The sequence below is a fragment of the Tupaia chinensis genome, unplaced genomic scaffold (genome assembly GCF_000334495.1).
Source record: "Tupaia chinensis unplaced genomic scaffold, TupChi_1.0 Scaffold000258_1, whole genome shotgun sequence".
NCBI lineage: Eukaryota > Metazoa > Chordata > Mammalia > Scandentia > Tupaiidae > Tupaia > Tupaia belangeri.
Window position 1 is genome coordinate 1,346,383 of NW_006159738.1, and position 15,018 is coordinate 1,361,400.

The window sequence follows — 15,018 nt, forward strand, 5'->3', positions numbered from 1 at the left end:
GTCCCCTCTGGGGGGTGATTTCTCGCTTTCTGTCTCCATCTCTTCAGCGAGCGCATGCGCCCTATAACAAAAATCTCTCTCTAAAAAAAGTACTATGAGAGCAAGTAATGAAACAAGTATGACAAAATGTTACTGAACTGGCGGATGTGGGTGATAGCTATGAATTCTTGCAACTTTTGTGCACGTTTAAAATGATCTCACGGGGGAGCGGCGGGAAGAAGGGCATGGTGGTTAAGGCACTGGACCCCCACACAGCCGGCCACAATTTAAGTGCCGGACCTGGTGGCTTGCTTTCCCACTTTCCTTCTCTCTCTCCTTCTCTCTCTGTCTGCCGCCTCCCTCTGGTGAGTGCATGTGCACTATAGTGAACAAACCACTACTACTACTACTACTAATTCATAAAATTAAATAAATAATAATTTAAAAAGAAATGATTTCGCAGGGCCAACAGGTGGTGTAGTGGTTAAGGTGCTGAACTCCCACACGGCCAACTGTGGTTTGAGTCCTGGATCTGGCAGATTGAAATTCATGACAGGTGCATGTGCATGTGTGCCTAAAATCCCAGGAGAATGGAGGAAAAGGGTATTATGGTGTGGTCATCCCGCAAGGGGGTGATTTCTCACTTTCCCTCTCACTGTCTCTCTTTGTCTCCATGAGCAGAGACACACCCTACAGCAAAAACCTAGAAGAAAAAAAAAAGATCTCATGATAAAGTTAATCACGTGAGTCTGAACGGGCCACTTCTTTTACACAAGAATGCTTCTAAAATTGTCAGTTACAAGGTAAAATAGCTACAAAACAACATTTAAACAGAAAGAAAAAGTAAACGATTTCAGTAAAACTCATCAGATAACCAAGTATTTTTAAAAAAGAATTATCTATTTTTTTTTTTTAGTTATTCATTCATTTATCTTAATTTGAACAGAGAAATTAAGACACATAGAGAGAAGGAAAGTGAGAAACCAAGCCACCAGGTCCAGGACTCGAACCGTGGTTGATCATGTGGGAATGGCCAGTGCCTTAACCACCACGCCACTGTTGGCCCCAGATAACAGAGAATTAAAATAAACAAAAGTTCTTTTGAAGAGCATGTGCTCCTAATTAGAAGACGGGACTGAAGGGGACAAACATTTCGCTGGATGGTCACAGGGAACCACGTGGCCTTCGGGGTGGATGGGGACTTACTTCGCCAGGCTTTGTGGAAGGGCAAAGCCATTTCTCCATCAACATGCCCCACACTTTTTCCAAGTTGATTTCATTGATGTCGGCGATTTCTTTAGCTGCTGCGTGAATATCTAAGACATTCAAGGCAAAAAGTGTTTAAAGAAAGAAACACTCAAGTTTTCAATGTAAGATAACAAGGGAATCAAAAATGATAGTTCTCAGATAAAAAGTGGAGCGCGCTGTTCTTGTCCTCACCGGGATGATCTTTGCCAGACGAGTTCTGGATGCGTTCGTTTACACTCGGGTGCTCGTACAGACGGACGATGAGGTGTGCCGGCTTCCCGATCATGCGCAAGTGGTCTGCAGAGCTTGGGGGCTAGGGCCCCACCCTCGGTCCCTGCCCGCCGGTACTGAACGTGAAGCTTCTTCAACAGAGCTTCGGCTTTTTCACGAGTTTCATCCTTTTACAAAATTCCAAGAAAAAAGAAAACTGTGTTTTATAAATCTCAATCGAGGTTAAGAATCCATCCCAGAGGGTGCGTGTGCTCACTAGGAAGGAAAAATCGGAAAGAAAGCAACCCCCCCATGGGGCGGGGTCGTACCACAATCCTCTTTCCTCTATCCCTCTTTCTTGGTAGGATTTTGGACATACACACGTGCCCAGCACATTTTTTATGTTTTTGATTGTGTACGTATTTTTTTAATAATTATTTTATTTATTATTATTATTTTAAATATGACAAGGAAGAGGGACCAGCAGATGGCATAATGGTTATGTTACTGGACTCCCATGTAGTCAACTACAGTTCAAGCCCCAGATCCAGGAACTTAAAACTCACACCAAGAGTGTGTGTGTGTGTGTATGCCCAAGACCCCAAGAGGAGAATGGAGGAGATGGGATGGCAGCTTGGCCATACCCTCTGGGGAGGGGAGGTGATTCCTCACCTTCTGTCTCTCTGTCTCTCCAGTGAGCACATATAGCAAAAAATCTCTCTCTCTAAAAAAAATTATTTGGGGGGACAGTAGTAGGTGGCATGGTGGTTAAGGGCGTTGGACTCTCACATGGCCAACCGTGGTTCAAGTTCTGGACCTGGAGGCTTGCTTTCACGCTTTCCCTCTTTCTCTCTCTCTGGAAATATTAATAATAATAAATGAGATGGCAGGTGGCATGATAGTTAGGGGCGCAGGGCTCCCACATGGCCAACTGCGGTTCGAGTCCCAGACCTCGCGGCTTGCTCTCTTTCTCTGCTGCTCTCTGGTCAAAATGGAAAAATAATGATAATAAATAAATAGTTCTTTAAAATAATAACAATAATAAAGTTAAATAAAATAATTCTTTAAAAGAAAAATTTTGATCAGAAAGAGACACAGAGGGTAAGTGAGAAAGCAAGCTGCCAGGCCCAGGACTTAAATCACAGTTGACCATGTGGGAATCCAGTGCCTTAACCACCATGCCACTTGCCAGCCCCTGTGTACATGTTTTTAATAAGACTATCTTGGGCTGGCTCCGTGGCCTAGTAGTTAAGGGTGTTGGATCCCACGTGGCTGGCTACAGTTTGAATTCTGGCCCCTGTGGCTTGAATTTTGGGCACACACACACCGTGGAATGTGTGTGTGTGCTCAAGACCCAGAAAATGTAGAGATGGAAGTGAAGAGATTTGGGAATGACTGCACCTCACTGTGGAGGTAGGAAGTGGGGGAGATGGTGGTCACTCCCTCTCTGTCTCCCTCTAACGATTGTGCAAACGAGGAGGAGGAGGAGGAGGAGAAGAAAAAAAGAACCCATCATAATCAGCCATGGTCCTTCCCTTCCTGAGTCAGATCCTTAAGCATCTACAGAAAACTCCGGTCTCTCTCCATTTTTCGGCCTGGTCCAGTATAAGCCAGTATGCTAACCAAGCACAATTTAAATGAAAAGATAGAGGAGCCTTCGGTTTTACAACTCAGACATACCTGTGCTGGGATATTCGCTAGCCATCTTTCAGCCAAGTACAGGCAGAATTTCAAACTAGACATCTTGAAGGATCCTAAGAAGATAAAGAAAACATTTGTAAGCAAATCTTAATCCTTTCAAGACATTGTACAACAGTCAAGTTAGCAAGCTTTTTTTAACAGTTCATTACACTTTGTTTTATGTAAAATCTAGGAAGTTCGCAGCCATCGGACACTTTGTTTTATGTAAAATCTAGGAAGTTCACAGACATCAACAGTCCCAGTGCAACCTCAGGTGCCCTGGGAATGCGGAATCTCGGTGGAGCTGTGCACAGCAGACCCTGTCGGTAAAATGCGCACTCTTCTGAGCACACGTGAGGGGATCTTCTGAAGGTGACCTCGTCGGCGTCACTCTTAGCACACTGCCCCGGGCCACTCGACACGGCTTTTATTGTCCCTGACGTCTGCCACGTTCTCTTTTTACAGTAAATGCTTGACCATCTGAAGACGCTGGTCTGACATAGATGGCATCGGGGCCTTCACGACCACCGTGTTTTCTCCTCTCTCTGTCTTGTTCTTATGAACTGTTACTTCGCTCCCACGGGAACTTCAGTAGCTTGTCGTAGCCCTGTAGCCACCATGACAGAGGCCCCACGTACCACAGCCCTGAACCCGGGGCCACTCCCCTACCCCTGCAAGCTTTCTAAATTATGAAAATGAACACTCATAGTAGGAAACAGATAAGACAGAAGGATACGAAACAAAAAGAAAACGTCCACAGAGGCCCTCCACCAGTTTCCACTCCTAAGTCCTAGGTTCTTACGTTCCGGATGTTTTCTTTGTACACACACTTGAGTATCTGCGTTTTAACCCACACAGGATACTGTCACACAAACGCCAGTATAATTTGCTTTTTCACGTTACAGCTTGGCTATCTCCCCAAAGCTGCCATGTAGTACTCCATTCTGTGAATGTGCCCTATTTTTTCTTTCTTTAGTCAGATTCACCAGAGAGGGGGAGAGAGAGAAAGTGGAAAGCAAGCCACCACGCCTGGGACTTGAACCAGAACTAGCCACCTGGGAGTCCAGCAGCTGGCCTGACACACAAGCCTTTTCATGTTCAGCAACGCAAGTGCAGAGAGCGGACACACACATGAAAACTCCCGTACTGCCGCTCCTCCGTGACAGGAAAGGAGTGCATTCATTTACTGCAATGTCAGAGAACCACGCAGCCCACCACGGTAAGCCCAGTTAAAGAGAAGGCGAGTACCTTCAGGGACATCCTGGGCCAGACTGATGGCAATGGCGACGGCCCACTCTGGGTTAACGATGGACAGCAGGTAGGATTCGATGGTCTGAGTGAGCTTGGTGATCTCCTTGTTCATCAGGGTTGACGACTTGGCTTGTGTCGACTTCAGGAGCTTCGGCTTCAGCTTTTTTTCAAAAACGTGCTTGGCTGTGGACACGTACAAGGTGTCCAGAGAGAACTTCAAAGGAAAGGGAAGTTAAGGCTGGCTTAGACATTTTCCTTTAAGGTGTTGCATGAAAGCAGCATCGAGGCCTTCTACGCAGGGTCAGAATCAATATAGGAGAAAGAAGTGTCTTACAACCGGAACCATCGGCCTGGCCACAATAACCAACACTGGATACTGCTGCTTGGGAGGCTGAGGCCACGTGGGAGGCCCAGGTTCGATTACCAGCTTACTTACAAAGCTGAGCATGCCTGTGGTCTCAGCTATCGGGGAGGCTGAAGCAGGCGGGTCGCAACAGTGAGACCCTATCTAAAACACCACAAGCACACATGCGAGGGCACACGCACACACGCGAAGGCACACGCACAGACACACACGAGAAAGAAAGTTGGAACTCATTACCTTCATTAACTTAGAAATTAACAACAAAGTTGGGAAAGACTCTTCACTGAGTTCTGTAGCTAGAAAGAAAACAAGAGCATGATTTTCTTCAGACAAAATTTGGGCTAGTCAGTAAAGTTTGGAAGAAGTTAATGAACATACAGAGAATTTTCCAGAAGTTCTGTGCTGTGCCAAAGAATATCAGGTGAAAAGGCAGTCTAGTCTGGGCAGTGGATGGCAGAGTTATTACATGTTCCAGCATGTACTGATATTCGAGGTCCACCGGAGGAGAAATTCTTTTGTATGACTTCAAATGTTTCAGGATACTCAACGCCTATATTAAAATGAAAAAAACTGTTCCTGTAAGAGCTTTCAATCCTACACAGTTTTAGAAAACGATCTAATTCTATACTATGACACACTTCCACTCCTGAGACCATCCTGCTTTCATAAACATGACCAAACCATCTCTAGTTTTCCCTCTACAGCTATCCTTCTAAAGGATCACTGAGGAAATCGGTCTGGAACAAACAGTGGTGACCTGCTACTGGTCGGATGTTTCGTAAACCAGAGTTGGGTAGTCCTCTACATGCTCTTCTAATAGTGTGCAGTATACATCAAAAATATACTGGATTTCTGAGACCAGCAGTTGGCGTAATGGCTATGTTGCTGGACTCCCATATAGTCCACTATGGTTCAAGTCCCGGACTTGGTGGCTTAAACTCATCATACCAGGCAGGCATGCGTGCGTGCGTGTGTGCTCAAGATCCCGAGAGGAGAAGGGATTGTGGTGTGGCCATCCCCCCTGGAGAGTGATTTCTAGCTTTCTGTCTCTCTGTCTCTCTCTGTCTTCCTGATGAGCGCACACGTCCTATAGCAAAAACCTCTCCAAAAAAATACTGGATTTCAGGGTCAGCAGGGGGCATGGTGGTTACAGTACTGGACTTCCACATGGCCGATGGTGGTTCAAGTCCTGGACTTGGTGACTCACTTTCACTCCTTCTCTCTCTCTGATGAACGCATGTGCCCCTGTGCCCCATAGCAAATTAAAATAAATAAATAAATAAATAAAATGAATCTTTAAAAAGTATATATATTGGATTTCATAAATACAGACACTGTAGATCTGAAATGAATTCTCTATATCCTATTATCATGCTTATGTTTATGTTTTATATTGAGGGGGCTTATATATCCTTTTGAATCAACCCCTGTTCTTTTCATTTGTAAAGTCCAATTAAACAATATAAAACCTATTATGACTAAAATTCAGAAATGATTAAGAAGTTATCTAAATAAAGTACAGAGAATTAAGTAAGCTCTGGGCCTGCCAATTAACACATGAAGCGGAAAGGAATGCTGGGACCCATGTCCTTTTTTGTTGCTCAATGGCAAACACTGTTGCCTTCTTCCTCACAATTAGTCCTTTACAAATGACTGTAATTTGGGACAGCAGATTTTTTTTTAAAAATGTTTGCCATAGGGCGTGTGCCCTCACGGGAGAGATAGAGAGACAGTGAGAGGGAACGTGAGAAATCACTCCCTATAGGGATGGCCATGCTGCAATCTCTTTTCCTCTATTCTCCTCTTAGGATTTTGGGCACGCACACACACCAGGTGTGAGTTTTCTAACTACCAGGTCTGGGACTCAAACCGTGGTCAACCATGTAGGTGGTCCAGCGCCCTAACCACTACGCAACCCGCTGGCCCAGTGGACGATAGGATGAAAGTATGTGATAAGATGTGGATGGCATAAAAATCTTCCTACTCTCATATTCCTTTTAAAGAATAAAAGAATTTAAAGTGAGCCAAAAGGATAATCCAAAAAGACATTGAATAACTATATTATCTATGATCCAAATAGAAGCATAAGATTACGTTCAAAATGTTTAACATATTTATTATACCTGATTAATATTAATATTCGTTATCTTCTCATCAGCTCGCTCTATAACTTTCAGGACAACTTCGATCATTTCATAATCATAAGGATCCAACTGCATAAAAACAAAAACACATTGCACGTTGAGGAGACAGTGCCGTGCTGGTAGCCAGTTTTACTCAATCATGTCCACCACTTCAGATTACAGATATAAAGTATCCCGGTGCACTACGATGTTACGTACGCTTTCAAAACTCAGCTGAAATGTCCTCACCTCTAAAATGACCTGTTACAAACGTGTATGCCTGAACATGTATGAAAAGCTGCCCAAGGCAGTATACACATCTTTTCATTGCCAGACGGCGCATGACTGGAGAGAGAAAGAGAGCAGGCACCCCACCGGGGTAACCCCACAGTTCCTCCACGTCTCCATCCTGTTAGGACTTGGGCAAGCAGGCACATGTACCTGCTGTTTTTTAAGCCTCTGGTCAGGATTAAAATTAGCCATGTAGGATCCGTCCCTCTGCATACGACTTAACTGCGGTGCTACGGGGCTGACCCAGAAGGTAAACCTCTTTTAATAAAGAAAGACATTTTTTTTGGAGAGGTTTTTGCTATAGGGCACGTGTGCTTGCCAGAAAGACAGAGAGAGACAGAGACAGAAAGTGAGAAATCACCCCCCAGGGAGGATGGCCATGCCGCAATCCCTTCTCCTCCATTCTCCTCTCAGGATCTTGGGCACGCACGCACACGTGCCTGGTGTGAGCATAAGACACCGGGTCCGGGACTCGAACTGTGGTCGACTACATGGGAGTTCCACATCATAGCCATCACACTAACTGCTGGTCCCAAGAAAGACATTCTTAGGGTACTAAAAGCGTAGAATAAACATATGGTAGCTCAGCTGCAATGGTACAGTGGTAACGTTAGCACTCTGTGACCCTGAGGACACATAAGAAAGTCCTGGGTTCGCATCCTGCGTTCCCACCTTGCGTCGCTGTGTGCTTCCTGTGCACGAGTTATTTGGGCCAGCCGAGGTTGGGGGTAGGACAGGGCATGAAACCTACCCTGCTGGGGGTGCTGCCTGTCTCTGTCAGAAGAAATAAAAGACACTTAAAATGTTTTCTTTCATAATTTTACAAGATTTTAAAATTAAAGTCCTGTTCTATTTATGAAGTGATAATGAGAACAGGAACAAACTGACATTGTCTTAAAAATGAAGTAACTAAAACTGGGCCTCCAAGCCGAAGTTTCTGGGAGTATTCTGTTTTAGCTCTGATTGTACGTGACAAAACGAGAATTAATTGTGTGGCATCGGTATGTACCTATCTTAAAAAGAAGGATTTTCCCCAGGGAGGATGGCCATGCCGCAATCCCTTCTCCTCCATTCTCCTCTCAGGATCTTGGGCACGCACGCACACGTGCCTGGTGTGAGCATAAGCCACCGGGTCCGGGACTCGAACTGTGGTCGACTACATGGGAGTTCCACGACATAGCCATCACACTAACTGCTGGTCCCAAGAAAGACATTCTTAGGGTACTAAAAGCATAGAATAAACATATGGTAGCTCAGCTGCAATGGTACAGTGATAACGTTAGCACTCTGTGACCCTGAGGCCACATAAGAAAGTCCTGGGTTCGCATCCTGCGTTCCCACCTTGCGTCGCTGTGTGCTTCCTGTGCACGAGTTATTTGGGCCAGCCGAGGTTGGGGGTAGGACAGGGCATGAAACCTACCCTGCTGGGGGTGCTGCCTGTCTCTGTCAGAAGAAATAAAAGACACTTAAAATGTTTTCTTTCATAATTTTACAAGATTTTAAAATTAAAGTCCTGTTCTATTTATGAAGTGATAATGAGAACAGGAACAAACTGACATTGTCTTAAAAATGAAGTAACTAAAACTGGGCCTCCAAGCCGAAGTTTCTGGGAGTATTGTTTTAGCTCTGATTGTACGTGACAAAACGAGAATTAATTGTGTGGCATCGGTATGTACCTATCTTAAAAAGAAGGATTTTCTTTGTTCTTTGCTTCTGCCCACATACCATTCCTTTTTTCTATTATTTTTTTAAATGCCAACTAGAGTCACAGGATTAACACTGAACGAAGTGGGAAGACGATCTACTGTTCCTAAAAAATTTGAGTGAGTTGCATCATTTTCAGCTGAAATACAAGCAAAGTATAAAACTTGCAGTCTCAAATCTTATTTCTCTGGCTATCCACCTTCATTTCCCCATCAAACTACCTCCTGACCTAGAAATTCCGGTTCTCGGAGCTAGGAGGTGGCGTACGTACTGGTTATTAAGTGCTGGACTCCTGCACGGGCAACCGTGGTTTGAGTCCCAGATCTGGCGGCTTGAGACTCACATTGGGCACATGTGCATGCATGCCCAAAATCTCACAGGGAGAACTGAGGAGGAGGGAGGGGGTGATTTCTCATTGAAAAAAAAAAAAAAGAAATAGTGCAAGGTGAAGCAGCACATGCTAAAACTGCAGCAGGTTAACTAGATCTAGATAGAATAATTGATGAAAGTGGCTACACTAAACAGAAGATTTTCAAGTTAGTAGATAAAATAGCCTTCTATTTGAAAAAAGATGTCTTCTGGGGCTAGCAGATGGTACGGCGGTTAAGGGCACTGGATTCCCACATGCCCAACCATGGTTCGAGTACCAGACCTGGCTTCTTGCTTTCTTAATCCTCCCACCTCTCTCTCTCACTCTGGTCAGATGAAAATAAATAAGTAAATAAATAAATAAAAGTTAAATAGAATAATAATAATAATAATAATAATAAAGAATCATCCTATTTATTTATTTAAATTAGACCAGAGAGAGACAGTAAGAGAGGGGAGGTGGGAGAAGGAAAGTGAGAAAGCAAGCCACCAGGCCTGGGACTCGAACCAAAGTCAGTTATGTATGAGTCCAGCGCCCTTAACCACCACGCCACCTGCTGACCCCAATAGAATAATTCTTAAAAAAAAAAAAATGAGATCTGGGACCAGCAGTTGGTGTAATGGCTATGTTGCTGGACTCCCATGTAGTTGACTACGGTTGGAGTCTCGGGCCCAGCAGCTTAAACTCACGCCGGGTGCATGTGTGTGCATGCCCAAGATCCCCAGAGGAGAATGGAGAACGGACTGTGGTGTGGCCATCCCCGCTGGGGGTGATTTCTCACTTTCTGTCTCTCTGTCTCTCTGGTGAGATCACATGCCCTATAGCAAAAACCTTCGCGAAAAAGAAAAAAAGAAAAGACTGATGTATATGTATCGACAGTGAGTTAAGTTAAAAAAAAGAGCGTATAGGATAGAACAGTTAGTGTAGGATGGTCACTACACCAAAGGACGCTACATTTGGTATAGAAAAGTCATTAAGGGAAACGATGAGCATTTCTACCTCTAGAGAGTAGGCTTGGAGGGCAATTTCCCTCCATCTTCCTTTTTCAAAGAACATATTTTTTGGGGGGGGGAGAGGTTTTTGCTATAGGGCATGTGCGTTCACCAGAAAGACAGAGAGAGACAGAGAGACAGAAAGCAAGAAATCACCCAAGAGGGATGGCCACACCACAATCCCTTCTCCATTCTTCTCTTGGGATCTTGGGCACGCACGCACACGTGTCCGGCGTGAGTTTAAGCCACTGGGTATGGGACTTGAACCATGGTCGACTACGTGGGAGTCCAGCGACATAGCCATTATACCAACTGCTGGTCCGGAACATACAGTATTTTCAAAAACCTAAAAAAAATTTAAAAAGCTATTTCTATTAAGTTGTCAGAAAAGTCATGACTTATTTTTCTGTTTTTCTAAGCAAAAGTTTGCCATAACTTTTTCAACAACTCAATATTTGGAAAAAAAGGCAGACAAGAAAATCGTTGTATTAAACTACATTGAAAACAAATCTAGAATTATTTCAAAATTAAAAGTTCATTAAAAAAATAGGGGGACCAGCAGAGGGCATAATGGTTATGTTGCTAGACTTCCTCACAGTCAACTACGGTTTGAGTCCCGGAATCAGCAGCTTAAAGCTCATGCCAGGCATGTGTGCAGAAATTTCCAAGAGGAGAAGGGATCGCAGCACGGCCATTCCCCCAGGTGGTGATTTCTCGTTTTCTATCTCTCTGGCAAGTGCATGCACCTATAACAAAAATGTCTCAAAAAAATTTACACATTCAATCTAATGACATATGTGCCTTTTTAAATCATTTTTTCCCTTTAGTTTGCAGAGGGTATTTCCTGAGGAAAGAGAGAGAGAGAGATTGAAAGAAAACAACCCCCCAAATGGGACATGGTTGTGCCCCATCCTTTTCTCTGCTTCCTGTCAGGACTGTGGGCACGCGTGCACCTGTACTCCGTGTGTTTTTCAGGTCATGGGCTGGGCTCGAACCATGGCTGGCCATGTGGGACCCGGCTTCCAGTGCGCTGTGCTAATCCACTGTGCTACGGGGCTGGCCCACTTACCCTTTCTATTCATTCTATTTATTTACTTTCTCCATGAAAGAGACAGAGACAGGTCTGAGATGCCCTCCGCGGCTCGCCTACCTTATGCAGTATCCCACTGAGACTGACGACCAGGTCTTTGGTGCTCGTCAGCAAAGGAACCATCTCCACGGCTTTGGCCAAGAGTCTGGGATGCCGCTGCTTGGTGGGCTCTGCGCCTGCGTCTCCCTGGCCTTGGCTGCCGCTCGTGTTCTGGAGCAGTGTTTCGATGAACAGCTGGAGAGCCGCGTCACAGTCCAGCTGAAACGTGCTGGAAGAGAGGCTCAGTCACCCTTCAGTCACCCTAAACGCGTGCACCTGCTCACATGGCTTCTGACCAGTACTTAGGCATAGGCTCCCACTGCTGAAATTTAACCTCCTCAACTGTTACCAACGCTCATCACTGCCTTTTAACAACTGGAGACTGCTCTTTGTCTTTAAGAATTATTTTATTTAACTTTATTTATTTAAACCTGATCAGAGAGAGACAGAGTGAGAGAGGGGGGAAAATGAGAAGGCAAGCTGCCAGGTGCAGGACTCGAACCACGGTCAGCCACGTGGGAGTGTCCACCAACTTAACCACCACACCACCTGCTGGTCCCCAGGCCATACTTTTAACAGTGATTATCTCTAAGCACTGGGATTAAGTGGGACTTGGATTTTAGTATGTTCCAGCTAAGCTGAAAAAAAAAATAAGTGGGAATCCGACTTGATGAAGTGACAACTGAAATGCCCCTTAGGCCCTATTCATTAGGCGGGGAAAGTCCTGGCTGTGGTGGTACAGGAGGCAGGGCACCACTGTGCAGCCCTGGGGCCACATGGGAAGGCTGAGGTCAGGATCCTGGGGCAGTCCAGATATGCCAAGCACACGCTGATCCTGCTGGAAGGCTGAGGGTAATTGGGGACCTTCATGGCATGGTGAAACCCTGCCAGGGGTCCCTGACGCTCTTTCTCTGTTTGAAAAAAAGAAAAAAACTAAAAAATAACGTAATAAAAAAGACTGAGGACCAGCAGACGGCGAAATGGCTACACCGTGGGACTCCCATGTAGCACCTGACTGCTCTGTACACCAGGCTGAGGTCCAGACGTGAACCGGAGCTTCCTCACATGGGTTCGCCTCACATGAGTGTTTTACCTGAGCCACAGTCCAGCCCCGGAGGCCTGTATTTTTAATCAAGTGCCCTAGGTAGCATGTATCATAGGCAAGACAGGGGAACACAAAATAGTGAGTTTATTTATTTATTTATTTTTTGAGAGATTTTTGCTAGAGGGTGTATGTGCTCACCAGAGAGACAGAGAGAGACAGAAAGTCAGAAAGCAAGAAGTCACCCCCCAGGGGCTATGGCCACACCACAGTCCCTTCTCCTCCATGCTCCTCTTGGGATTTTGGGCACGCACACACGCACACACAACTGGTGTGAAGTTTAAGCCACCAGGTCCCAAGCTCGAACTGTGGTCGACTATGTGGGAGTCCAGCGATGCAACCATTATGCCACCTGCTGGTTCCCTCCCACAGTGAATTAAAAGACAGTATTGTAAGAGGATTTAACCTTTGGATTTACTCAGCTGGAGGTGAGCAAAGTAAGACATCAGAGGTCCATGGGCACCTTACAAGGTAGTAATCAGCTCTATTCTGGGGACCTTGCAGTAAAGTTTACACGTTTGTTAAGTTATTTGCAAAAGTACCTTTAATGCTTAAAGAGTTACCTGCAATATTCCAGAATGAGGCTTGTGTCCATATCTACATTCTCTACAAGAGCTTTAATGAGGTCTTTCTTGGTGAGAAAATGTTGTCTGAAAACTGGTTGAAAAGAAATCTGAGAATAAAAAGAACAGAACCAAAAAACCCTCTAAACTGAAATGCATCAGAACAAAGGTGATCTTATGACTTATCTTTTCACTATCCTTTTTAATAAAGAAATATTTTTCTATATCGTCTCCAATTTTTTTTTTTTGGAGAGATTTTTTTGCTATAGGGTGCGTGTGCTCACCAGAAAGAGACAGAGAGACAGAAAGTGAGAAATTACCCCCCGTGGGGATGGCCACGCCGCAATCCCTTCTCTTCCATTCTCCTCTCGGGATCTTGGGCATGCACACATGCGTCCGGCGTGAGTTTAAGCCACCGAGTCTGGGACTTGAAACACGATCGAGTACATGGGAGTCCAGCGACATAGCCATTACACCAACTGCTGGTCCTAGCTTGTCCAACTTATATTTTTATCATATTGCCCTACTCAAGCACCATTCTGAGATCAGAAGTGTATCTGGGTACAGGTCCAAAAAGCCCTCTTGGCCCATCCATCCCCTGCTTCATCACCATTAAGCATGGTTGCTAGTGTCAGTGGAACACCAGTCCCATAGGAATCAGGGTTCAAAATCTATGCCGTTTCTGTAGTGGTTACCTTCCTGATAAATCAACTCTTTGCAAATAAAATAAAAAGTTTTATATTTCTGGTAAAGAAAATAGAGTTTTATCCATTTTTTTTCTTGGCAAAGTCAAAAGTAAGGGCTGTGGGATCAGCAGGTAAAGTGGTGGTGAAGGCGGTAGATTCCATGAGGCTGACTGAACTCTGAGTCCTGGACCCGGCAGCTTGAAAAACATACCAGAAATGGGATCTGCATATGGCATAATGGTTACATCGCTGGACTCCCACGTGGTCGACTACAGTTTGAGTCCCAGACCCGGTGGCTTAAAACACATATGGTACATCTGCATGTATGCCTAAAATCCTTAGAGGAGAAGGGATTGAGGTACGGCCATCCCCCCAGAGAGTGATTTCTTGCTTTCTGTCTCTCTGGCTAGCACATGCACCCTATAGCAAAAAACCTCTCTCTTAAAAAAGAAAAGAGGGGGCCGACAGGTGGCATAGTGGTTAAGGGTGCTGGACTCCCATGTGGCCAATCATGGTTTGAGTACCAGATCTGGCGGCTTGGTTTCTCACTTTCTCCCATCCCCCTTCTCTGTCCTCTGGGCAAATTCAATTCAAATCAATCAATAAAATAAAATAATTCTTTAAAAAAAAGAGAAAGAAAAAGAAAAAGACACCAGCACACATGTGTCCAAGATCCTGAGAGGAGACTGGAGGAGAAGGGATTGCAGAGTAGCTATCCTTTGGGGGAGGGGTGATTTCTCGCTTTCCCTCACTCTCTCTCTCTCCTGCAAGTGCATACACCCTATAGAAAAAAAACAAACAAAACCTAGACTAAAATAAGGGTGAGGCAAGCAGGTGGTGTGATGGTTAAGGTGCTGGACTCCCACGTGGCCGACCACGGTTTAAGTCTGGAACCAGCAGCTTGCTTTCTTATTTTTCCTCTCTCTCTCCGTCTCTCTCTGGTGAGTACAGGTGTCCTGTAACAAATTAAAAATAATAATAATAACATTTTAAAAATAATAAAAGAGAATAAGGGCTGCATACTTTTCTTTACTAGCAATTTCTCAAGCATGGTATACTTGTATATACGTTTTAATGTTATCCTTAGCCAAGTAACTAGCAGGAAAAAAAAGTACGAGGCTAAAGGCTAGACCGGGTATAGCATAACTGTCGCTTGATACTAGGAAGAGACCTGAAAGTGGGAAAGCTAAGCAGATGAAAATACCAGGCCTTTTAATTTCCTCTAATAATCAAAAAGGAAATGACATGAAAGGCGTTATTTCATTGAAAGCACCAGCATGAACGCTCGATTTAGCTAAAATGCACAAACACGGTCTCCCCCAAAGT

At 44.7% G+C, this 15,018-nt stretch overlaps 1 protein-coding gene across 1 annotated transcript in view; it reads right to left on the reverse strand.

Annotated features, from left to right (window-relative positions):
* KNTC1 (kinetochore associated 1) overlaps positions 1 to 15,018 on the reverse strand; it is an 81,142-nt gene that overhangs the window by 15,610 nt on the left and 50,514 nt on the right. The window contains 10 exon segments of the mRNA XM_014588104.2: positions 1,186 to 1,295; positions 1,420 to 1,529; positions 1,531 to 1,625; positions 3,118 to 3,191; positions 4,366 to 4,582; positions 4,970 to 5,028; positions 5,111 to 5,282; positions 6,856 to 6,945; positions 11,363 to 11,570; positions 13,007 to 13,116. Coding sequence (XP_014443590.1) covers positions 1,186 to 1,295; positions 1,420 to 1,529; positions 1,531 to 1,625; positions 3,118 to 3,191; positions 4,366 to 4,582; positions 4,970 to 5,028; positions 5,111 to 5,282; positions 6,856 to 6,945; positions 11,363 to 11,570; positions 13,007 to 13,116 — 1,245 coding nt within the window.